At 36.8% G+C, this 26,088-nt stretch overlaps 2 protein-coding genes and 1 pseudogene across 7 annotated transcripts in view; 1 reads left to right on the forward strand and 2 right to left on the reverse strand.

The window, feature by feature from the left end:
* The window catches only part of LOC139978326 (sodium/calcium exchanger 3-like), a 121,296-nt gene extending 105,022 nt beyond the window's left edge, over positions 1 to 16,274 (reverse strand). The window contains exon 1 of the mRNA XM_071988424.1: positions 15,169 to 16,274. The gene's annotated coding sequence lies outside the window, so the exon portion shown is untranslated. The remainder of the gene's footprint in view (positions 1 to 15,168) is intronic.
* LOC139979269 (U2 spliceosomal RNA) lies at positions 2,987 to 3,211 on the forward strand (annotated as a pseudogene).
* Positions 16,275 to 19,865: 3,591 nt separating the features above from the next.
* LOC139978841 (uncharacterized) lies at positions 19,866 to 25,062 on the reverse strand. Of its 6 annotated transcripts, none has more exons than XM_071989366.1 (5): positions 24,927 to 25,042; positions 24,303 to 24,493; positions 22,983 to 23,842; positions 21,912 to 22,074; positions 19,866 to 21,052 (listed from the first exon to the last, which is right to left on the reverse strand). In XM_071989366.1, the coding sequence occupies exons 3-5, from the start codon at positions 23,772 to 23,774 to the stop codon at positions 21,009 to 21,011; spliced, it is 999 nt and encodes a 332-aa protein (XP_071845467.1). In that variant the 5' UTR covers positions 23,775 to 23,842; positions 24,303 to 24,493; positions 24,927 to 25,042; the 3' UTR covers positions 19,866 to 21,008. The 6 variants fall into 6 exon arrangements, with proteins under 6 accessions (XP_071845467.1, XP_071845470.1, XP_071845469.1 ...); XM_071989369.1 differs by having other exon boundaries at positions 24,957 to 25,028; XM_071989368.1 differs by having other exon boundaries at positions 24,931 to 25,022.
* Positions 25,063 to 26,088: the final 1,026 nt, after the last annotated feature.

A 26,088-nucleotide genomic window follows, 5' to 3' on the forward strand; every position in this document is an offset into this window, starting at 1 on the left:
CCTATAAATGGCACAGTGACTCTTTTCACGATAAGCAAGCAATTGTTTTTTTTTCATTATAGTTATTTAAAGAGTTATTTAAAGAATCGAAATTTTGAATTGTTAAAGGTACTAAGTCTGAAACAAGTATATCAGCTCTTAGCATTTCGTTTAATCTTCCTTTTTTTATATGGCAAAGGAGAGGTGAACCATTGTCAGAACAGAGCCCTAAAGTGACCTACTGTGTTGATTGGTTTGGCATTTTCTGAGTCATTACCATTCCTTTTGATGCTTGGATATTGAAGAGGTTGAAAAAATCTTTTTTGGAGTCATCACTATTCTTTTTTATGCAAGGATGTTAAAGGATGAAAAGAGACTACTGATGGTCTAAAAATCTGGAGGATTGAAGGTGATTTAAAGTATTTTAGAAAATCTTGGGTGAAACAAGAAGATTCCTCAGCGACAGCTGGCAGATGGGAAAGGGAGCACTATGATAAACTTTGAGCTCTTCTAGCTCAAAATCTAAACGGTCATGGTGGCAAAAGTTTAATGTTTTATGATAGCCCAAGCGATTAGCATCATAAGGTGGACGGTAGGACATGTCAATTGAAAACTTCTATCTATGCTCTATCGGCCTTGGAAAGTGACAAGTTTAGTGTGTTAGTAAATGGAAGCAATTAATTATGGTGCACTGCCTATATATTCCATTATTATATACAACCCACCATGACCTATTTATTGCATAAGCATGCACACTTCACTACCCCATACATATATCTGTTTCCACAGCGCATGCGCGAATTTATTGTATGACACTTATGCGTTAATTTGTGTGAACCTTTGCATGCAAAGAAGGGTCTGTACTGAACCGACCTACATTGTATCACGCCTTCTTCTTCGAATTGATTTTACTTGGAATTTTCAATTAACCGTTTTAATTTCATCTCTGTTGCATTTTATTTCATCAGCTAGACGTACACGTGTTTCTTTTCATGAAAGATATTTAATTATCATCGGCTAAATATAACCGACAACAGACCTAAATTTTGTTTATAAAGGTCGAACTAATAGATGTTACGCTTTTTTTCGGTCAATTTAACCCGATCTATTTCTTAGCAAGTTACGTTAACTTTTAATAAAATAATAGTATGCGCTCGAATCTTAGTTAGTGAAATGGTATAATCAGATCAATTCTATTATGCAAATAGACATTTATGTAGATAAAGGAGATAGGGCGAACTTTAATATGTAAAGGATGGACAACAGAACATAAATCTCAATAAAACATCAATCCAGGTTGCGTTTGAGTATTTATGCACGCACGCACACACGCACGCACGCATACAAACAGCGAGACCAATAAGTCAGGTATACAACAACACAAGTCAGTATAGGAAACACAAGAGTTTTGCTTTGTGAAATAACTTGTCTTCAACACGTTATACATTTGGCAAGGACAAATGGTATGCAAAGTTCTGTTGGTGGTAGGGGGGGGGGGGTTTAACAGAATACTTTACAGAGAATATTATAAAACAATTTTTTAACCATCAAAACTAGATTTGTAGATGATATATATATATTTATATATATATATATATATATATAGGTATGTATGTATACTAATGATGAAATTTACCGACTTAGTTACAATGTCCCTTTTCGAGGAGTCTTCTTACGTAGATTATTGATTTTAGTATCGAATTGATTATAAATTGAGTAATCGAATCCTTCATTCAACCTCCTAGGGATTATTGCATCGATCGCACACACTTCTAGAGGGTTTCAAATTTCACAAAGAAGATTCTGACAGCCCCGAAGTGCCTCTGATAACTCGTTGGATTTCTACCGATAAACCGCCAGATTATATTATAGTTTTGTCGCTTATATTGCACTGTATAATACATTCAAGACCATATCATATGTACATATACCGTATGGTTAAATTTGACCTTGGCAGTAAAGAAAGGAGTTAACATTTCATTATGAGAAGAACTCCACTCTCTACCGAGCGAAATGTGACGAAGCGATGAAACTAGCCGTAGAATATCACGTACGGCAAATCTTTGCCAACCACCTAAGGGTTTAGCAACATACGTGCATGACGTTATCAACATGTTCATGAGAGAGTTAATCTGTTCATTTTAAAACTTTGATGATTTTCACTTTGTTTCAGTTTATATACCTGAACCACTAAACGAACTAGTCTATTATCGAAACCACTTTTCTCTATTTCATTGTTATTAATTGTAAGGTATTAGTGTCGTAAAAACAATAGGCTATTAATGTTTTCATCACAGGTATAGCACGAACATTTGAAGAAAAGATTTGATTTCCATTAAATTGACCTACTTGACATAATTATTAAGGACACATCGGATGCATTTTTTTTTATTGCTTGTTACTTATATACATCACGTGACCATGTTATTTACTGTAACATGAAACATTAAAATTTATTGAGGAACTTAAAGTATTTTATGTCTATAAGTATTCCTTTTGTAATTCTGATATATGATTGTACAAAACCGTCGATTATATCTGGTCCATTGTTAAATTACACAACTGATTTAATTAAATTCTCTAAATGTAATACTATACGTAATTAGGTTGCTAAAGTTTTCCAGTATGGAGAAATATAGTAGTGTCCTATTGACGTCTTTCACGTGACCTCGTTAAATTGATACGTCTTATGACGTCATTATTAAAAGGATGACGTTGCAGTTATACTTTTATCCATAATATACGATTTTAGTTCTGTAATGGGAAATCGATCTTTGTTTCTCAAAATTTGCCCTAATTAAATTTTAGTACCGCCGTATAGTCTTTCAACTTCATACCAAAGGTTTTTTATTTGATGTAAAAAATGGGAACATAAACTCATAATTTTATTTCTTGCAGAGAGTTCAAGAAATAAATTGCATTGATAATTGTGTATTACTGGCAGGACAGTTGGACAAGCGTTAGTGCATGCGATGTGTCGCAGATCATTTAGGAAAAAAACGATTCTATAATTTCTCGGCCTTTTGGCTAAGATCATGTGTAGTATCTGTTCCATTTCGAGGGCAATGGTGATGCACACCTGACGATGATCACACAGTCACAGTCCCGATGCAAGGGGACTGGGGTTAGAAGCGGATCAGTCGTTCAGTAGTTTGGTTTTCGTGCCCAGGTTCTTTCCTGGGCGACTTTTTCTCAAAAAGTATTCTATCATTTTCTTTTAAAATAAAGGTATAACAGTGACTCTTGTCCCTCATGTATAAAATGCAACGTTTCCTCGGAAATTGTGTTTAAATAACTTTATTTTTCTCTGCACGTTCAACGTTCAATTCCATCATGTCTGTCTGTCTATCTGTCAGTCTGTCTGTCCTGTCTTCCATGTCTGTTTATGCGGGGAATTCATGCGCGGTTATTTTTCATATTTCGTTAAATGTCGTTTTGAATTCAAACTAGGCCGGGTAGGCAAGCCATGCAGGAAATCGATATTTCTCTTATTATTCATAACATGAGTTATCGATCATACTCAGACAGAAATTTCCTTACAAAGAAGAACAAAAAATAATATAAGGCTCGATAGCTAACGAATGGCACGATCACATGACATTAACCTATACCCATCGACCCACCATATAATACAAAAAATGTTTTATTGCTTATATAATTTAAAGCATATATTAATTTTAATTAAGTATGATGTGTTTATTGACTAACAGACAAACATGCTTAATTACGTGGACCATAAGTAATGTGCAATATGGATTTTGTTTGTTTGTTATAATGTAAACATTTATATTAAAGGTCATTATATTGTCCCATATTGAAGCGAACTTAAGCGAAATTAAAATAACTATTGGTTTGCAAAACTAATTTTCTAGAGGGGTATTTTTCCTCCTGACAATCAGGGCGTCTAAGATAAAGCTTCATGTCTCGGTGAGGTCAAATTATTGAGGGGGCACATCATTAAATTTATCGTTGGACGTTTTGAGCATGGATGACACTGATTTAACTTTATAGAATGTTTGGGCCATAGCGAAGTACATCCCCAGTTAGAATTTTTTAAACACTTTAAAAATTTTGAACACTTGAGCAAGCCTTACAGCTCACATGGGCGCCGAGAGCTAGGTCGTACCCCGGCCACAGTTGTGTCACCGCCCGCACCCACCCCCTCTCCTTTTTGAAGTATTCATTTTCCTTACAAACAGGTTGTTAAGAAAATGAAAATACATAATTCCTTTCTCCATTATTTCTCCAAGCCTCCCCCGGAGCTTTATCCGCCCCCCCCCCCCGACCCCACCCATCGTCAGCCCTGCTAACCCACTATTGAGCTACTTTTCCCAATTAATGCAGATTTCCTTTGATGGAACCGGGTGTTGTAAATATTAGTGCTATTACAATATTCAAGTTTACAACATAACCCATATTAGTATAGTGCATTGAGCAACAATACTATTTTACTATTACTATGGTGATGTGTATGCAACGCCATCTGTTTCACGATGCTTGTCTTCAACTTGAAAATACTTAGTTTCCTTCGTAACATGCTGATATTATTTCTGAATCGAATGGCACCGCCCATAAAATCTGATATGTTCAAACCAAATTCACAATTTCACACGTTACCTCATAATGCATAAAACTGTTGATTTTATTCTTGACATGCTGGTATTATGTTGTAACATGTTGATGTCATTTCAGATAAATTTATATTGAAACATAACATTGTTAGAGGCATGTTGATTTGTAGCATACTAATATTTGTGCCTATAACATTGTGATACAACTCGCGTTCTGTAGATCTGACACGAAAACCAAACGGACGCTAAGACGTTTTAATTTGTAGTATTACTATTTGACAAAAACGGCAACCATTGGCTCGAATTTTAAGCCATATTTCACACACCGACAATATATAAACTCAACTCGTAAAAAAAACGCACGCTGTAACATTCCAAACATGTTATATTCATATAACTTTTTTCTATTCTCGGCTCTATATTATCGGTGTCTTAACTTCAGCATTTATTAACTTTTTTTTTCGGGTGTGTTCAGCTGTATATTAGCAAAGAGAACTGACGGTAACCTAATGAGTTTATGTTGAATGTTACCATAGCAACCGATCATATTGTTTCTCTAATTCCTTTCGGTGACCCGATCAACTTTCTTTATTTTGTAAAGGTTGAAGGCGAAAACTTACTAGCAAATATTTTGAGAGCAACCTTGTAGGATATTTCAATTAGTCACGTTTTACTTCGACTAAACGTGAGCTTGGGAGAAGAGTTCTTAATTTGCTAACTCACACTTTACACAGGAAATTCATTTTGAGTGGTATAATCCACTCGAAACATCACCTTTTCCGTATTGACTGGAAAGTACGCAAAGTTCGCAACTCCCCATTATACGTAGACCCTTGAGACTCTCGCAGAACTAGTATATTCCCGTGTATTCTGTTCACTTAAATGATACCAATGCCGCCAAAAGAGATGTCTATTATGTTCATCTGCATTACGTAGAGCGGGATCACATTCTGTAAATACAATTATTAGTGAGCATACCGTCTCGCGTTCTCGTGACATCGGGGATGGGGGGGGGGGGGGTAACCACTTCTTACGGGAATGTGGCCTTTATGCAGGATGCTCAATCCCCTCCCCTCTGGCAGAATATTACAACCACAAGAAAAATCCTACCTTCGATTCAAGCTGCGATACAACCAAAAATTCCTGTACATTGTTTCAAAGTTGCAAAACAGTTTGTATCTCATTATTATTAATTGTTTCTTGTCATGGTTGGATACGAATAAATCAATTTTACTGCCAAAAAAAAAAAAAATCTGTATTGAAGTGTATGTAACCTTCCGTCTATTTTGGAAATTTGTAGCAAATTTTGATTATACTATTATTATATATTATCTTGTAAGAATGACCTTTAGGAAACGACCTACCGCACTTATAAAACCAGGAAATTGATTTCACTCTCTTTGTCTCTCTCGAGTTTTTCTCCTTTGCTTTTCAGTACATTTTATATTCGCAAGAGAGATTTGTAAGGTACCGTTACCTTTTATATAAGTCTTCCCTCTGTCGTCCCAGCACGAGGTTGAATCAATGACGTAGTTGATTCCTATAACTAATTACATGGAAGGGTTTCAATTTGCGCCGGAGGGGATTTTTACATACAGATGCGTGCGCGAAACACATTTATTAATAATCTTTGTCCTTTTCCTTTTATTCCTTTGGTTGTTTTCCTATATGACTTTATTCTATACAAGTTTCTTTATACTAGATAATAGAACATGTGACTGACAATTATTTACGGGTTTTGTCATATCCGATAAAATAAAAAGATGGAGAATATATGTTAAAAGATGTTACTCAAATTAGCGAGTATAAGGCTATATATGAAAATAGATAACTATATAACCAACAATTATCATCTATGCACAGATAAATAATAACATAGTAATAACTAGTAATAATGAGTTCATGCATGGCTCTCTCTAACGTCAAGTTTGAGCAACTTTGTGTGGATGAAGACTTAGGTAAACATGTGTAACACTATGGCATACGATAAGGCCAACCCGGAAGGGGGGGGGGGTCACTGTACATATATTTATTGTTTAATATTTCTTTTGTTTTTATTTCTTTTTTATATTATTTAAGTTTGTTTTGGAGTTTGTTTCCTTTCACCAATTTCTCTCCAGTATATGTATATATTTATTATATTCAAATGGGGAAAACATTCTATAAGCATTGCGCTTCTTTTTCTCCTTTTCCATGCATTTGTATATCAATTAACATGATTAATTTTTTCTTTCTTTTTTCTTTGTACCTGTCTCTCTAAATTGTATTGTATATCAAAATATTCGTTTGTACTTTATTAAACATTCATGTACTGTACACAATTGCTGGAAATAAATGATTGTCATTGTCATTGTCATATTCAAGTCTAAAATTTTGTAAGAAAATTTGTCTCAGTGAGAGGTTCATTTTCAATCATTATATCGCACATATTGAAACGGTCGTCTTAGCATTACGTTCCAGCCGTTTTGTTGTTTGTGAATATGTAAGCCATGTGTGTATATGATCAAATCATGATGTTTTGACCAATCCATTTAGCACTCGAAATGAGCTGATGAGCAATTCTTATGACGTCAGACTGGTACACCGAACGACCTCATGATGTCATACTAATAATAATAATATACCCTAGGAGTTTTAGCTGAAATTGCAAACCGAAAGAGAAAGTATATATAATTTAATGAAAAGATTTTAGCAAAGGCTTAAACATTGGTTATAATTCACTTCATATCATAAAATATTTCCAATTGAGAAGAGCTTGAAAGTTGATGTAAAGTCATTTTTAATAATTGGAAAAATGAAATCACCGCTAGAGCTTGCCTAACGGACATATAATGTCTACTAAGTTGTCATTTAAAACTGGCAGAATACATTAAAATAAGCTAAGCACCACCGATGGTTTGAAGGGAAAACTTTGCAAAGCGACCATGAGAAAAATAAAAATGATTTCATTTTTCTTTGTGACCATGCTTGTCGGTTAGTTCCAACCGCACTATATAATACTCAGGAATGGTGTCGAGGCCAATGACAATGACGTCACCTAGCGTCTTCGTAAGTTTTCATTTTTCCTTAAGCATTGCATGAAAATGATTATATATTTCTTATCATTCCCATTGTTCAGCGGGTCATCTCGTCACGCTTTTGGCATACTACTTGCAGACAGTACTGACATCCTTATGCTAGGGACTGATATTGCATTAAAAAGGATCGACAGCTGCGGGGGAAGGGGAAGGGGAATGCGGGGGGGGGGTCTTCAGTGGGTTTTCAGAAGGCTGATGATACAGGCGGAAGGCTGATGTAACGAAATATATTATGGCTACTATGTCATAATGTATTACTTATTTCGGTGGCAACTCCATTCGGTGGGTGGGGATGGGGCGCTGCGCAAATACTTGAACTATTGGTGACCTCCTCGAAAATATCGGTGAAATTCATCCAATTCTGCAATCATTATGCTAAAATATCATTAAATAAATTACACAGTCCACAATGAACAAAATGACACCACAATGACGTCACAATATCATTATAATGTCATATAATGTCAACCCATATTAGTTTGCACTGGTATATGTCATCAGTTTTAAATATACATGCGAGTCTTCCAACTAACTAGTTCTGCGGTAGTAAAGAAATCTATCATAAGATGTATGTATGTATGTATGTATGTATGTGATTATTATCATACGATCTTTACAAACCATCGTACTTTAAACCTTGAAAGTTTGTGATCGTGTAAAAATAAACCTTCGTACGGAAACGTGAAGGTGCTGACGAGCTTTTCAGGTTATGTCTGCATATATACAGGCCTATGCTGCAAACTGTTGAAATGAAGACAAACTGTTGACATTTTTAAGTGAACGGATTTTATCAATTTGCCATAATTTTTTGAAATGATGACTTTTTGAGCATAATTTATCATTTATTTGCAAAACATTGAATTTGTGAAAAATGTTAAGTAACTTGTTGATAAATAATCATTTTGTATTTTTATTATATGTCTCACATTAGTAGTTTCAATGAATTGCTAATTTCGTTGCAAAATTGTTAACCCGGTTATCTGAACAAATTAATCATGATTTTGTTTTGTGTTGAAAATTGCAGCTATATATAAAGAAGATCTTTACATGTTGATGGCACCTTAACGTTTCCATACATTCGTGCACTTTTTTTTAGAACCGTATTTAGTAGCAGTGATAATACCGATTTTGGTATCAATCTTTCAACAAGAGTCAATAAAATAAATTTACGAAAGTCTTTCTCCTACGTCTTTTATGGAAAGAAGAGCGATATATAAAAAGCAACAGCCTGGGCGTGTTCCACACACTATGCTGCAATTAATTTGACCTGGGTTAATGAGTAATATAAGTTACGGCAAATCTTGTTTCTACGTACCACCCTTCTAACAACATGTTGCAGAGGCGGAGGAGTGCAAATGTTATTTATTAACCTAAATGATTTAACTCTATAAGGCGTAGTTAGGATGAATAATAGTCCACTGCTACCGTTTTGATGATGTTGACGTCACAGACGCGTGACATAGTCTATATCAAAACACAAGGCTTCTGCCTCAATTTTAATGAAGTTGTTTTTTAGTCGTTAAGGAACGGCCTTTTATAAATAAGCCAAGGGAAACCAAATCCACCAGAAAAATAGGAACATACGATTTAATATGAAATTTAATTGATTTGTTGTTTATTGAGCGATGGAGACATTTGGCTCAATGAATATGTTTAAGCAGTAAAATTCATATTACTGTTGTTCAATTTGCACGTACATGTGTACGGCAAATACGTTTATAAATGTATATAGACCCTATAATTAAACAAGTGAGGAAAAGAAAGAAACACTATAATCTATTCCACTTTTTTAAACATTATTTGTAGACTTTATTAGCCTGTAACGTACTCACATCTGATATTAGGGGAGCATGGGGCCATTTGTTTTCATTTAGCTGCTCGCTATCATATCATTCATGTTTTGAGATAATTGATTTAGCTGAAATGTATTTTGCGATGATGGGGATGTTAATATATTAATTGTAACTTTAATATTGCAATTACTTTTCATATGTAAACCATTCAAAAGATACATATGATACATATTCAACTTTAAAGTACTGTTATAACCATTTAAGGCCAAACATATGGAAGAAACATCGTAAAGTTTTCATGAGCCCAGTTCGTCCATATCATACAGGCTGCACACACACACACATATATGTATATATATATATATATATATATATATATATATATATATAAATATACATATATATATATATATATACACACATATACACACACATACACACATGTACACACACATACACAGACATGTTTGTGTTTCATTCAGACCGAGGACCCAATTGTATTTTCCATTGTTCAAATCCACGTACCCTAACTTTAACAATACCCCATACAATAGAATTCTTCCGAGGACGTGGTGATTCTTTAGAAATCACAACCGAGGACCTGAAATTCTTTTGTTCAAGTCCTCGGTCAGATAGCAAAACAAACGCACATACACACATACACATATATACTGTATTTATTCGATCTTACAGGGAGTAGTTTTTTAATAAAGGTATAAACTAAGAAAACGTTTCCTATCTTGGGGCCTCTGCGGGGGCCCGCCAATTACCATTTATTGATAAGGCCCTGTATGAGATATGCAATATCCCCGAATGACCTCGACGAATAGTAAACCTATACACCACATTAAATAAAGACTTTCAAGTTGAGTTTTTTTTTTTTTTTTTGAGGCAACAACTGGGAACCTTCAATCTTCAAAATTGCTTTAGTGGGCTCCTGTTCTTGCTTCCAGTATCACAGCTATATAGTCTATACCAACAATGTAGAGGTTGTGTTGATAACAAATGTAACAGAACTATATGTACTAAACCAGATAGCAAAACTGCAGTGTGGTTTCGATGATGCTACATGAATATGAATGTGACACGCTATACAGGCGCGTATCCAGGATTTTCTAACCCGGGGGGCGCGAATTACTATCTAAGCGGAGCGCCACCATCGGTTGGCGCGCAGCGTACAAGAAAATTTCTGGTTTTGATACCCCCCCCCCCAGATCACCGGAAACGGCACTTCTCGGGCTTGAAATGACCAACCAGATGTACACTTTTTGCCTGAGAACCAAGTATCTCCTAATAGTTTTTTTTCCATCCATAACCTTTTTGAAGATTGTCAACCCGGCACACGTCATGTTCGACCTGATCGCATGTCCTGTGGGTCTTTGCTTTTGTAGGTGATTCTACGTCGCGGCCCACAATACCCGTCAGCCCCACTTTTCAAGGTTTTATGCCCCAAATTTGTTCAGAATTTGAAAATTCACATTTCTCGTGAATAAACTCACTTGAAAACATACCCATAATGTTGTACAAAATTTCATCTATGGACAACCAATATAGAAAAACTACCTTCAACCCCTAACAGACCGGTCAAAATTGCACGAGTAGAGGGAAGTGTGATGCAGAATGTTGGTCATAAATTGTCGAAAATTCAGACACAGTTAATTTATTGGTGTAGAAATATTAAACCTCTTATAACGGCTATTATAAAACTTGGTTGAAGGAAATGAAAAAATAGCAGATATTTCCGAAAGCGAACACTACACACATAGGCGTAGGAGGCGCGGCGGCAGTGGCGGAGCTAGGGGTATTGGTCAGGAGGGGCGAGAATGGTCTGTAGGGGCGCTTTCGACACTATTTAAGCGGAGCGCCACCACTGGTTGGCGCGTAGCGCACAGACAAATTTTGAGTAAAGATACTCCCTAGATCGCCGGAAATGACCCTTTCAGGGCCTGGCTAATTTGCAGATAAACGAAGTATAGGGTGTCATCGCCAAATTACACCAACAAAATGTGAGAAATGTCAATAAGTAGATGAGAGCGCAATAAAAAAGTCAATAATCACGAATAAGTCAAAAGTGGTAAAGAGCTGAAAAAGGCGCCAGCAGTCCATTTGAGTCCGTCAGGGGGCGCATCCGCCCCCTGACCGTATGGACGCTCCGCCACTGCGCGGCGGGGGTGCAGCCCCTAATTCGCCATTACTAATGTAAAAGAGAGTTTTGACATAATTGGACCTCCATGCTTTTTATACATCTACATGAGACATGTCGTTGTTTACATTAGCATCCCGCGGTATACTGCGCAATTTGAACGGACCGTACGGTACATGATGGCATGCGATGTAATAGCCGATGCTTGCTTATATGATATTGACATTGACACGTTGAACGCGCGCTTCGCGCGCGAAAATTTTCGGTTATTTTTTCAGGCAAGTCGGACAGTTTTGAGGATTTTCATCCTGGAACGCCATTTTCATGCTCACTGATATGATGTGATATTTGCTGTTTGCGTTACAAATTCGAACAGGCGCGTAGCGAGGAATTTGCCAAGAGAGGGGCGAAGCCTGTAGGCAAATTATCTAAGCGTAGCGCCACCATAGGTTGGCGCGAAGCGTACAAGAAAATTTTGGCCGAAAATGCCTCCCAGATCGCTGGAAATGGCACTACCCAGGACCATTTGTTAGCGCGAAGCGTACAAGCAAATTTTGGCCGAAAATGTCTCCCAGATCGCTGGAAATGACACTTCCCAGGCCTTGTAAGTTGCATCTAAACACTTTCTATTTTGAAATTACTTAGCGATATCATTTAAAAAAATGCTGAATGGGGAGGGGGGCGGTCGCCCCCATCCCAAAATGCGTCATGTTCCCCGACGACACGGTCGAGTTCGAGACCAGCCACAGTTGGTTTCATAGCACAATTCTACACACGCGTTATGATAGACCATATATAGTATATATATAGATCATTAGTGAGAGAGGAAAATGGAAACGTCAAAAAAATGGAGTTGTCGGTGTAAGGGGTAGGGTGAGGCACACTTTTACGAAATCATTGATCCGTCACTGGCTACCCTTCAGCGCTGTAATGATGTCACTGTTCCTCTTTCTCCTCCCGGTGTCTTGGCAGTTTTCTTTTACTCCCTCCTTTTCTCCTTCTTCTCTCTTTCTTCTTTTTCTTTTCCCTTCCTTCCTCTCCTCCTCCTCTTTTTCCCCTCTTTTTTCCTTTTTTCTTCTCTTTTTTTCTCTCCTCTTTTTCTTACCCGGGGGGCGCGCGCCCCCGACGCCCCCCCCTGGATACGCACCTGCTATAGGATGTAGCGTATAGCCAGGATGAACAACAAACTTCAATCCAAGTAGTACAGCAAAATGCATTGAGATATATGTGACAAACAATTTTCGCATTGGCTGCTGATGACCGAGATGGAAACTTTGATTGTATTCAGAACACAGGTTGATCTCTACCACAGAAAACAGGCTTCTTCTCAGGCCTCGACAAATATGCTTAAAAGTACTCGCTACTTGGCGACCGTGACTAAAAATCTACTCCCAAAAACGCAAAATTCACTCGCCACTATGATCCCTGTTCTAGTCTCCATAGTACAGATCTACAACATCAATACTTTCTGTGAACAAAGGTTAGGCACTTAAGCAGATACATTGTGCTACGTAATTGCACATTGGAAAATTATGTTTCTGTGCAGTATGAAATTTTTAACTTCTTTCCACCAAAAGTAAGCGATGAACAAAGTAAAACATGTCGCAGAATCAGAAATAAGCAGCTAGACTGAGCTAGGCCTACTGCGTAGTGTCTCAAACAATTAACTCTAAATCATCTGCATAAATATCTACGACGATAGCTTGGATTATGTTATGCACCCTCCTGTACTCCTCTCCCCACCCTCCCTACCCGACACCATCTCCATCTACCGTACAATGTTTAGGAAATTGCTCGGCAATTATGTTTCCCAGACATTTAAAGCTATAGTGACTTCTTTATTGCTATATGTATATCACTATCACCAGATTATCTTCTCTATGTCACCAGTACATGCTAAACGTGCGTTACGTTATCTGATCAGTATATCATTGTATTAGTATAATATAATATGAACGTCGGATGTCATGTGACGTCACAGTGACGTCATGTTGCGCTAGAGCATGGAAGTTACTCAACAGAAGACCTTGCACCTTTAATATATTGTCAAATAAAAAAAACCCACATCTACCACCGTATTTATTGGGATTAATTCTGCTTCGAAATTCTGTAATGAAAAACGTTCTTTCGATTTACAATCGGCGGAGTATATGCATGAAAGAATAGACAAGTGACTCTTGTCTTTGTTTATGCAACGTATCTGATTGTAGACAATATATTAACCAGATCTTCTCTTGGATCACCAACAACATTGATGTAATTCAACGGAACACATCGCGAATCTAAGAAGATTAGCTTTAATCGGGTGTTAATAACTTCATTATTCGATATAAATGTTGAATAAACCGGTTAAATAGTTACGGCGATATTCGAAGCAAAAATGTCCGTTCAATCGCAAATAGTAATATGTTAGTCAATGTAGAGTAACGGTATACAAATATAAAAAGGTAACATTGTGTTTTTTACTTCCTAATATTATTCGTATAAAGGGAAAATTTGTATGCAAGTTTTTTTTAAAAGAACTTGCATTTGATTACCAGATCCCAGCATTTTCACAAATATATTCAGTATTGCTTCAAGAATTATACATTCACAAAATGTCTTTTTATCAAAGTAACGTTAAGTACTAATTAATTAATAGTTGTAAATAATTAATAATTCCGTTCGAATTTTTAACATTCTCAATTAAAAATCTTGGTTCCTTGATCATTTTTGTTGTTATTGTTTCTTCGTTGTTTGAAAAGAACTTTACACTTGACAATGAATAAACTGAATTGTAATACATTAATAACACTATTATATCGAATATTTTGAAAATATCTAAAAAAGTAAAGAAGAAACAATACCTTAGATAGGAATCAAAATACCAAACACAGACTCGAGGAACAATTTCGTTTAGTCATTTTTAAACTTTTCTTAATTAAAGAGGTACGAAAGATGAATTGATAAAAGTACTAGTAAAATATTTAAACATAAATTTCATTCGATATTGGTGTTCACTTCCAGCTCCTTCTCTATATAGAGTGATGTTCCACCTAGATTTGCGAATTTAAACTAATTTCCCCTTTCTTTATTCCATTATATCAGAAGGCATATTTCTTTAGAGAGGCTTAATTTTCGAAATTTGTAAATTGAAATTACACACAATTCTATAACGTTTTTTGTTTATATGTATTAGGCGATGGATGACAGGAATATTATTTTTCGAAGAACGTTGTATAATTAAAAATGTGAATTCGATTACTTCTTAAACACTGCTGATTATTTTTCACTGTTGATGTTGATTGGTCTGCCCCCCCCTTCACGCCCCCATCCCCTCCCAGCAAAGCGATCGATATATTTCTCTCTATACTTTATTTTAATATACCTTAATTAAAGTACAAAATAATAGTTTCTCATGCTTTCAATTTCTTAATCGGGGGGGGGGGGCGATCTTATGACCATGATATTCCACATAGCTTTATTAAACCTTACGAAGGATCTCTAATCGGATGATCCGCTGAAGATTAACAAAGCTATACCTAATCTCACATTGCGTTTACAGATCACAATATCCACTTACATATACAAAGATACAATTAAGGTAACAGAGAAAAAGCCCTTACCTTTAATTTATTTCTTCCGTTAACAGCTATACTGCAAAGAGATATTCTCAGTTTCGATCCTAAAAGAGATGCCAATAAAGTTTGCTTTTAATTTCCTTGGATAAATTCCAAACAATTCCTTGTATTGCGAGAACCGACGTTACCTACTGTAGATTGCTATGTGAAAATGACAGTGTGATCTATCAAACTGAACAAGGTTGTAAATTTTTCACGAGGATTAAAACGCTTTACGTTCACCAATATTGGCGCGCTGTTTCTTACAAGAAATCATCAAACGGCACTGGGGCAGTTTATTTTTCTTCTACCATACAGCTGTTGCTAAGCAATAAGAGCGTTTTTTGTCGCAAATCGCAGAGTCCGCGAGAACAAGATCCAAAACAGTTGGAAGGCCTCAAGTACCTTAGTGTTGCATTCACCTGAATGTATGCCTCTTCGTTCTTTTCACAGAAACAAAAAAAAAATCGGTTTGTTTACCAATCGAAAATTATGAATGGTAGGTAGTATTCCTGAGATGGGATTGGTTTGAGATAAGTGATTGTAGTATCCAACCTGAAGTACTTGGGACCATGGAAGGTAAACAAAAGGTTGTAGGAGGGGCAAAGCGGACCCGATCGATTGAGTGTTAGGTTCCGTAAATTGGAATACAATACATTGGGACACTTCTGATAACGGGATTACTGGAGGTGATAATCAGGTGAAGGTTTGGGTGACGTGACCGTGTATGGGAACAAAAAGGTGCAGTTAGGAATAGAACAGTTATTGCTTATACAAGCCCTATGCTTATGCAGTAGACCCCTTATAATAAACAGGGTTTTTTGTAGTGCGCAATCTTGTCAATGTGTAACGGTATACCCTTCACAATACAGTAAGAAGGAATAAATAGACTGTTTGCTGCTTGAATGAAAGTCATAGCATTTACGTCTTAGAGCTTGGCAAAAATATCGACCGCTGGGATATAACTGTAAATTAAACAATGTGTGCGTCTCAAGATAGACCAGCCAAGTTATATAACAAACTCAAAGCTGTGGAACTATATATTCGTATAATGCGGGCATGACAATGGAACGTAATTATAAAAACATATGCTTGAGGTGTGAATCCTTATATATGTAACTCCAAAGTAGGCTTGACGAGAGAGAGAAAGAGAGAGTGATAGAAAAAGATATAGGGGTGGGTCGGCGTACAACTCTGTGGTCCTGGATCAATTAGGCAACCTGAAAAAAAATACGCGGGTGCCCGTAAAATTAAGTGATTGAGAATAGTGTATATAGTCAATTTAATAATAAACTTCAGAAAAGAAGAATTGTTAAATTGGGCCCAATGACATTATGCTCCTGAGCCCTACTTGGCTGTCGATATCCTGCCTCAATGATTGTCGAAGAAACAGTCATATTACATATATAAATATTTATATATATATATATATATATATATATATATATATATATATATATATATATATATATATATGCTTTTACCGATACACGATAAACAAATTTTGAACTCCTCCTCTAGGGTGCTTTTTTCTTTTTCTTTCTTATCCTTCTTAGAAGCGATCATTGTATACGAGATAACGCTTGCCTTTCGACATCTCTTTTGAAATTCAACTGTTTTTTTTTTACACAAGACAATAATCCGTGCTCTCTGTCAAGATTCACGTTTTATATCCTCGTCAAACTGACGAAACTAATTCGTTCTGCATTCGGTTTTGTTTTGTCGTACAAAGGTAGTCTTGAATGACAAACATAATATCTCACAAGATATATTTTTACTGACATGGTTTGGTTTAGAGAAATTAACTCATATGTCAAGTACTACGTGAATAATCGCGCCGCCTTTACATTTAATAAGCAATCGATCTACAAGTATTTTGACAGACGTTGAATCATGTAATGTTCCGTTTGTGATACCAGTTACGTGCATTAGGTCTCGCAAACAGGAAATTTATTTAGTAGATAAAAAGTTTTTTTCTTCGATATAGTCAACCGATTTAATACCTGAGAGGAAAATGCATTCAGGGACTCATGAAGCGACGCCTGACGGGAAACAGATGCCGGGGTTTGGGATTGGGGGGGGGGGCAGGGGTGCTTTGGGCCCATGTCAGTTCGACCAACAAAACAACACGATGTAAAAGTCATATTAATGCATACTCTGCAAGTCATATTAATGCATACGTTTATTAAAATGTCTCCATTAATTATGAGACTGATGCCCGTCTATACATAGAACTGAAGTTTCCAGCCCTATGCATGGTAGCCCTGATGGAAACTGATACGGTAAAATACTCTATAATATTTACTAATATCTACAGTCGTGAGAACTTGTTGTAAAGTACAATATGGTTACACGTGACCGCATGTTGCCTATAGTGTTACGGTCACTTTTTGTAATATATCCATGGTAACTTGTTATTTGTTACATTAATATTTTAATGGTTATCTCTAGAGTGAAATGGAATATTCCATAATTTTTACATTTTACAATGATATTGGTTGGAAATTGCGCGGTATAGTGCTCGTCGAACAGGTATGTTAGCAACATATGCCAAGGAAAATATCCTTCACTAAACTTTATATAGAACTCTTATTTTGGGGTCAATATAGTAATGTATCTTGAGACTTTAAGCAATTTATTATGATTGGGGACCAAGCAAAGATTGTGGAGTTTTGTAAATGGTCACCTCTGTCGGCCTCTTGCAATATTTGGGATGCTAAAAAATTGCCAAAGAGTATAATATACCTTAAAAGATTTTGTGTATGTATGTAACATATTCTTTGTAAGCGGCTAAATCTTCCCTCCAAGTTGTGTATCACAGTGGGTGGTATGTCATGTCATCAGGGTAAATGTTCTTAAAAAGCAACACTTTGGGGGGAGGGGGTTGGACCCAGTGGCGTAGCTAGAGGTTTTGGCGCCCGGGTGCAAGAGTAGAAAATTGCGCCCCACACTACTGAAAGATAAATACACTGCGCGCAAAGCGCGTGAAAATTTTTGGTTATATTTTTTGGCAAGTCGTTATAGCCCCCCCCCTACCCCTGAATCAAATTGTGCTCCTACGCCTATGATGTTTCCACCTTTCGAAATCTACTGCCTTGGAACCGTTTACTGAAATACCCGAAATTTCCGTGACATGTAGTCATTACAGAATACAGAACAGAATTGACAAAAGAGAGAAAACGGTCGAAATGGACTGAAAAGAAATCACAATCTATAAATTTGCTAATAAAAACAACTACATTCAGTTCAGATTCTTATTATTAACTGGAAAATATTCATGCCTGACGACATACATCAATTTCGTCGTGTTTTTCTAAAAAGTGCTTATTATCTTTACTATCATTCTCCCATTTCAGTGCTCCCCCCCCTTAACCCGGCGCCCGTGCCTTCCCTTGACCCCCTAGCTACGCCACTGGTTGGACCTGTTCCTCCAGTCGTTATCTGTGTATTAAAAAATGTATTCACCCCTGTCAACTCTTAGATACAAGAACGTGCTCTATACGACGAGTTCTACAATGTGTATAGGGCGGAACGACTCCTATGTTCGTCATATTTATAGCGTGCTTTACAAGAGATTATGCAAATGTGACAAATGGTTTTGATGTACCTTGGGCTGACCATGGCAGCTTATTATAAGGTCATTGAATATTTCTTGCCTATAAGTGTGTAAGTTCTGTGTAAGTTCGCTAGGAATAGTTTAAATCATGGATTTTAAGCTTCTTGAATCAGTGACTGAACGCTTTGATTGAAGTACACAGCCTACAGGGTTTATTTTGAAGGAATTGTGTCATGGAAACGTCATATCTTATCACATAGCTGTCTTCAATAGGTCTACAGTGAGATGTTTTATGACGTAAGGGAATTTCTTCCAGGTGTTTCAACTGTACATGTAGGTTTCATCACATTTTGTATAGCGGTGATATTTTGCGAATGCATTTACCTGACAACGCCAGAGCGGATTTTATCAAGGCAATATATCTGGAAATGTTTTTATTGTCTGTTATAATGTGCAGATCATTTAGATTGTTTGAACACATAAAGTACGCGATGTTAAAGGTTTTTGCTCGAAGCTATTTGAACAGAATGGGCCAGCTATTACGCTTAAGTGGTGGCGCTAATCCCTTTTTCCAACAGTGAAATTGCCATAAAGTGTTAGTTTCCGTAGTGAACATAAGACGGATCTTCGCGGCTACTTGGGTATTAGTGCAAGTTCATCGCAAAGTTTTAGGCGTAACGACACCTCGACCAATGCGAAACCCGGTAATAGTGCCAGATATAGAGCTGTAAAACAACCAAATTTAACAATCAATGGGGTACATTTCTTTTGAATAAAACCGATACAACTGCTACACTGGAATATTTAGGGTCATGTTGTGTTCAACTTGTTAGTGGGAAAGGGCAGGCGTGGTGGTGATATGTAAGATACGAAATGAACATCACAGTTAAAACAGAGACACGGCTAGCATTCCTTTTTTGCAGGGGTGAAGTGGGGGAGGGGGGGCGGGAGGTCGCCCAGGGGGTGGGAGCAGTGAGATGGTGGTGGATAGGGGGACTGCTTGATCAGGGAACGCAATCACTGTGTACGTCAACATATATAACCTCAAAACAACACAACCTTTACATTTCACAGAGTGGAATGTAATCTCGTTTTTTTTTTCTAATAGGTACTCATGTAATGTCAATAAAGACTAACAGTAGCAAGGCTTTGGTGTTCTTTAACTTATATATTGAATATATGAATATTCATTTAAGAATTCATCCAATCAAATATCATATAAGTTATTGTTAGTGTTTCTATTGACACAATTCTTCTGTGCTAATATTATGCAAATACTCAATACCCCTGCAGCTTTTGCTTCTGTATGATAAGTTATTGTCCCAAAAAGTTAACATTCTGCATTTAATTGTTTCCCTTTCTCTTTGTTGAATATATAACAATACCAGTAATGTTTCTTGAATAGCCTAGAAAAATACAGAATGGCGCACGCCAGAGTAAAAACCACAAAATGTTTATTTTTTGTCTCTTATTAACATACTCTGAAACACTTCAGTATTTAATACAATAATATTTTGTCATGAATGTTCAATTTCAAAACACTTTTTTTCTTTCTAAAACCAATTTCAAACAAATTTTAAAATATAAGGGGAAAGTGAGAAAACTAAATAACACAGGTCTCCAAGTAACAAAGTAGATGCACTTGCAACATTTTCATGCCTTGTATTATTCATTTATAATCATTTTTTAAGAGGGGTGTTGATGGGGTGGGGTGTGGGACGTATGACGCTAACCCTCCCTAGATATGCCACACTGTCCCAACTTTTACATTTTGAGTAATAATTCCTAATACACAGTGCATGACATTCAGAAATAACGTACCTTTATACGTTCCTGCACATTTCAAATAATTCCCTTTTAAAAATAACAGAGAAAATACAACAAGGTGTACTCAAAGGTAGATGAAACACTTCAATAGAATCTTGTAAAACTATTACCTCCAAATGCAATCTTTACTTTCTCACTACTCTGAAAAACGAGCAAACAGCATCCATACATACTTTGCTAAGACAAAAACTGTGACCCTAAATGTCGATTCTGACACTGAAAAATAATATCTCTTTAGAGAAAATGAAGTTCATTTCATAACCTTGGGAATGGTGGCAATCGGGGGGAGGGGTGCGGTGGAGAGGGGGAGTCTGAAGCAAACATATAGTATCATTACTTAAAGTCAAATCCATCTTCTTGGCGTGGAAAACTCCAGAAATTTTATAAATTGTGTTTACTTGAACCAATGGGCACCAACAAATCACATAAGAAAAAAGCACCTTTCTCTTGAGGATTAACATCATTATTGGTTCACTGGCATAAGCTTAGAGGAGCTCGGCATAGGATCTGTAAACCACAGATAAAAGCAATAGTAGACTTCTAGTGAAATGTTTCACACATTTGAAAAAAAATGGGAGATTATTCAACTGATGCCCTAAGGATGCACTAAGAATGAGAACAAGATCTATTTCTTTCTAAGTACGGTAAGTAGTTTCAAGTACAACTAAATATTAATTTGGAGTAGAAATGCCCTTTACTGCTCTCTACATGTGACACAGAGCAGCGAGGAGACAATTAAAAATAGGAGTGTTAGCTCAGTGGTTAACGCTGGTGCCTTCCAATTATAAGGTCCCCAGTTCGAGGCACTCCAAGATTAATGTATGTCATCCAGTAACAGAGTTGTTGACAATTGACAATTCATAACCATGGACGTTAAATATGAATCTAAGAGACTGATTTCGGTCAGCTTCTGGCTTCTTTGGGAGTTCCTGCTTGCAGGAGGATCCAAACTACATACACACATAAGTCACAGACATGGTATGAAAGTAGGGAGGGGTGCAGGAAGGGGGAATTCATTTTGGCAAAAAGCAGAGTCTACACAATCAAATATTTACTAGTATGTTCAGCTCATTGTTATAAGCTTTTGAAACAACCACCAACACCCTAGTTTACCTATGAACCCCTAATTCTCACATGCCCACCACAGTTACCCCATGGTTCCACAATACCTCCCACCAACCCCCCCCCCTACACTTTTACCATGGTTTACTAATGACTCCTCTAGTTTTCTCCATCCTCCTCTGGATTTTCTCAAGCCTCGCCTAGTCTACACCATATTTGCCAATACTTTCCACATGTTCAACCGTACCTATGGTTATACAATCAGTACACAGCTTAATTTCTGTGTTTCAATTTCTCATCTCACCTTCAACATCCTCATCCTCATCATCTTCCTCAGAGGATGAGGTGTATATCACCTTGTTTCTTTGTCTTGCATCATCAAATGGAGTCATCCTCCCATCAGGAATATCTTCATCTGACATAAATGACTCATCTTCAAGTGAGCCTAATAATATGAAATCCAACCCCTGGGTGTTAAAATAGAAAAGGGACAATATGGTTGATATATAGATTAATGCTGCAACAACAACAGAGAACTTTCACATAGGAATTCCTATTCTATAGTATTAAATTATGTTAAATTAATCTTATTGTTCCTGTATATGCTACAGTGTTCAGAAAAAAAGAACACAGAAGTAGGGAAGCTTGAAAGACAGTCTGAAGGGCAACCTAGGCTCGATTGACTGCACTATTTACATGTTTACAGCATCAAAATTATTTATTGCAAAGGATTTGTGAACTAGAAAGGTTAGAATATTTATTTCTGTTTTTCTAGTGACAATTTTGAATTTCTTGTCGTTAAATGACTGAAAGAAATTAAAGGTCAATTGAGATCAAATAGTTCATACAGCAGTTTCTGCTTAGAACATTGACCTAAAATGTATTGTGTGAGGCAGTGGAATTCCATTATCAAATTTTGGCAACTGCTTTAAAATAGAGCAACATATCAGTAAAAAACTTTGTCTCATTTCATTGAACTTTCTACAAAGTTGTTTGGTGCTTTCAGAAACTACTCATACAGACAAGCTGTTTAGATTAAAGATAGCAAAATAATTAGTTTTGACTGGGGAAGGGGAATGGAGATGAACTGGAGAGTGGGATAACGGGAAACAAGAGAGCTTGGGGGAGGGGAATGGAGATGAGTAGGTGGGTCGTCAGACAAGCTTTGAGCCACTAGCCTACTAGCCCAAGAAAATGGTCCATGCTGTCACATACATAACACTGGATCAATTTTAACCCTCATGCAGACCCATATTAAACTGCTTGTGAAAGCTGTACAGCTGTACATGTGCAGTCCTTTGCACACTAAACAATCGCTACCGAATCTCAATAAATAACAGACTGAAACTAATACAGAATGGAAGTCAATGCTTACCTTCCAATGACATGGCCTGACAGTCATTTCATTCTCTCTGAGATCAAATTTAATCAGACTCGAAAATCCCAGCAGCAAATCATCTGGAAGACTGGAGATTAAATTCTTCTTCAACAGTAACGTTGACAGTCTTTGAAGCTTTGTTAGACAAGGTGGAATCTCCACTATTCGGTTCTCACTGATATCGAGGTATATGAGGTTTTGCAGTCTTTCAAAATGGGATGGAAGATCTTGAAGCCAGTTTCCTGCCAAGTTGAGCCATTTTAACTTCAGACATTGGCTAATTTCGGTCGGTAGTTCTGATATCATATTATCCCTGGCTCCTAACATTTGTAAGGAAGAGAGCAAACCGATCTCTGATGGCATAGCAGCCAGCTCACAGCCTACCAGCCACAGTTGTGCTAACTTTTTCAAGTCACCAATGTCAGGTGGAAGATAGCTCAGTTTGTTATGACTCAAGCTCAGATATCGTAAATTTGATAAGCCACCAAGGCCTGAGGGCAGCACAGTCAATTGATTGTGGTCTAGAGTTAGCTCCTCCAATGTATGGAGGTTGACGATTTCCGTTGGTGGCATCAGGATGTCGTTGTTGTTCAACAACAGTCTCTTTATGCAAGTCATTTTTGCAATGCATGATGGCAAGACAGTCAGATGTCTGTGACTTATATTTAATGCTTGCGTCTCATTTTTGACCGCTCTGAGAATGTCAGATTCTGTTTCTTTTTCTGATAAAATCTGCTGGGCAAAACTTTTGTGCCCACCATTTGGCAAGGTTTTATTATTGACATCCATCACAAGGTCTACTCAACTTCATCATTATCGTGGCTCAATGGCTCCTGTCGCTAGATTAATGGGAGGTTCTACGACATAAGAAGAAGAAGATTTAAGCAGTGACAATCTTTCTTGCCATTTGTTGTACATTATGCAAAACACCAATTATAGAAATAGATAATTTAAGTTAGTGTACAATATAATTTTGCTTAGAGAAACAGGGAAAAATTATACGATGCATAGTGGCAGTGTGGGCATATTTTATTAAGTTTTGGCTATTGAGCATGGGGTAATTGCTTATTGACTCAATTGCAATATGAGAGCTGAGAGACTCATCAAGTTATAGAGTATAATATTTCCATCTATGCAGGCAAAACTGCACAGTTTTCTTTATCACCACAATATCTTTGTGTACTGCTTAGAATACACAAATAATCATGGAATGATGGTGATACCTGTAAGTAGCTTAGAGGATCTATCATCATACTCCTACATGTCAAATATACTTGAAAGCACTTTTATTTTAAATTTTAGGAATGATAGTATTACCTGTTTATGTTTTTCTATACTGGTGAGAGTACAGTAGGCCTACATTGTCCATCTTTTATTTAGACGTCTATCAGGTAAATAGGCACCAGGGCATCAGTGCACAAGAGTGCAATTCTGCTTATTTAACTAAAGATCATTTTAATGAGTCCCAAAAGGATCAGAACAGTTGAAGGACTGTCACTATTGGCTATCTGGTAAAAAAAAGGGGGAATGGCCTGTAACACAATGCCCATATCTTGCTTCTTACACTAGTCTTACTCTTTTTTGTATTCTTACTAGTTATACATATCAAAAGAAGTCAAGTTTTGAGTATTTCATAGTTTCAATAGAATACGCTCGCTATTCCTTGTGCGAACTTGTCAGGATACAAAATGAGAAGTACTATTAATCACAAGTGTATTTACTATTTTGCATAGGTAATAGGTTTTGCAAGCAACGGTGATCGGTAACCCGTGAACCACTACACGAGCCTATGCCTAACGAGTAATGTTACTTCTTTAATAACCTAACGTTAGGCCTACATTAGCCAATGTCAGTCATTACCTAAATTTTGTCTTTGGAAAGCTACCCGTGGATATGTTCATCTAAACGGTTAAAAATATATTAAGAGTAACATATACATACCTACTTTGTTAAAAGCATGGCATTAAATACCACTTTGAAACTGAAACTTGCACAGTAGTCTGAACAATATTTGTTGGTTGTTGATGTAAGTTATGGTACGCCGTTTTTGTAAAAATGTGTAAACTTTTAACCGGGTTTTAAGAAACAGTCTTGATTTGATAGAAAATTACTCAATACTGCTTTACATGAAGTTTGTATAGTTAAATATTAAGGTTGAGATAATAAGGGTAGTACCGTGTAATATTGATCACTGACTATATCTGTAGATACATGGAGTTGAACATCGTATGAGTACTTTTTCATGTTGTTTTGTTTAGACAGCTCCATCACCTACCTCCATGAATAGGAATTGTTTTATTAGTGAAGAAAAAATCGGACACAAAATCACCAAACAAAATACATAATGATTAGCGTTAACTCGTTCACATTCTTCCTCTACTTATTTTCATGCCGTAATTACAGAGGCAGCCTCATCTGAATTTCATACCGTGGAAAACTTGTGTTTTGCAAATATATATAGCATTAGTCACATTTATGAAGCTATTATCAATAATAGCAGTGATCTCAAAGTAAGCATGGAAGACGCATTAAAGAGGATCTGAGTCCCTCGATTTCTTCAATTTACGGAGGTTTACTTATCCTCTGTGAAATATTTGTTAAATGAGGTTACATGGAAATCATCACTAGGCCTACTATTGTAATGTAAATTTATGCAAACTTCCCAGTAGCCGAAATTCAGTAATGTGTCCGGAAAAAAATCTAGTACAAGTAGCTAAATGTAGAGCCAAATGTAAGAGGAGTAGAGCTGAATTTGTTAAAAAAATTAGAGGGAAAATAATTGTTCACTGCATTGACTACTAATTATGAGAACCATGGCATAAAAAGATTTACAAAGGATATGTAGCCGAGGGCGGATCAAGGACTTTATAAAGGAAGGGTGTGGCCATCAGCAGTGGCGTACCTATAGAGTATAGTTGGTACCCGGGCGGATCCTTCATTGTCACCATGTGCAGGTGTTGTCAGGGGGCATCCTGGAGGAAGGGTCTAAGGGGGAGCTAGGTGTTCCCCCTCTCCACCCCCCCCCCACTGTGCGCCACTGGCTATGGGTCGTTGAAAACGACTCCAATGTATGTAATGGGGGATATCTGGGGTCCAGGCTCCC

This window comes from Apostichopus japonicus, chromosome 13, assembly GCF_037975245.1.
Source record: "Apostichopus japonicus isolate 1M-3 chromosome 13, ASM3797524v1, whole genome shotgun sequence".
Lineage (NCBI taxonomy): Eukaryota > Metazoa > Echinodermata > Holothuroidea > Aspidochirotida > Stichopodidae > Apostichopus > Apostichopus japonicus.

Bases quoted from the DNA above. Each gene is read 5' to 3' on its own strand.
- LOC139978841 (XM_071989365.1), bottom strand. From the start codon at position 23,774: ATGGATGTCAATAATAAAACCTTGCCAAATGGTGGGCACAAAAGTTTT. The intron at 22,075-22,982 runs GTAAGCATTGAC...TTTAACACCCAG, and splicing joins TCAGGCCATGTCATTGGAAG to GGGTTGGATTTCATATTATT. The intron at 21,053-21,911 runs GTGAGATGAGAA...TGTGGTTTACAG, and splicing joins TGAGGATGAGGATGTTGAAG to ATCCTATGCCGAGCTCCTCT.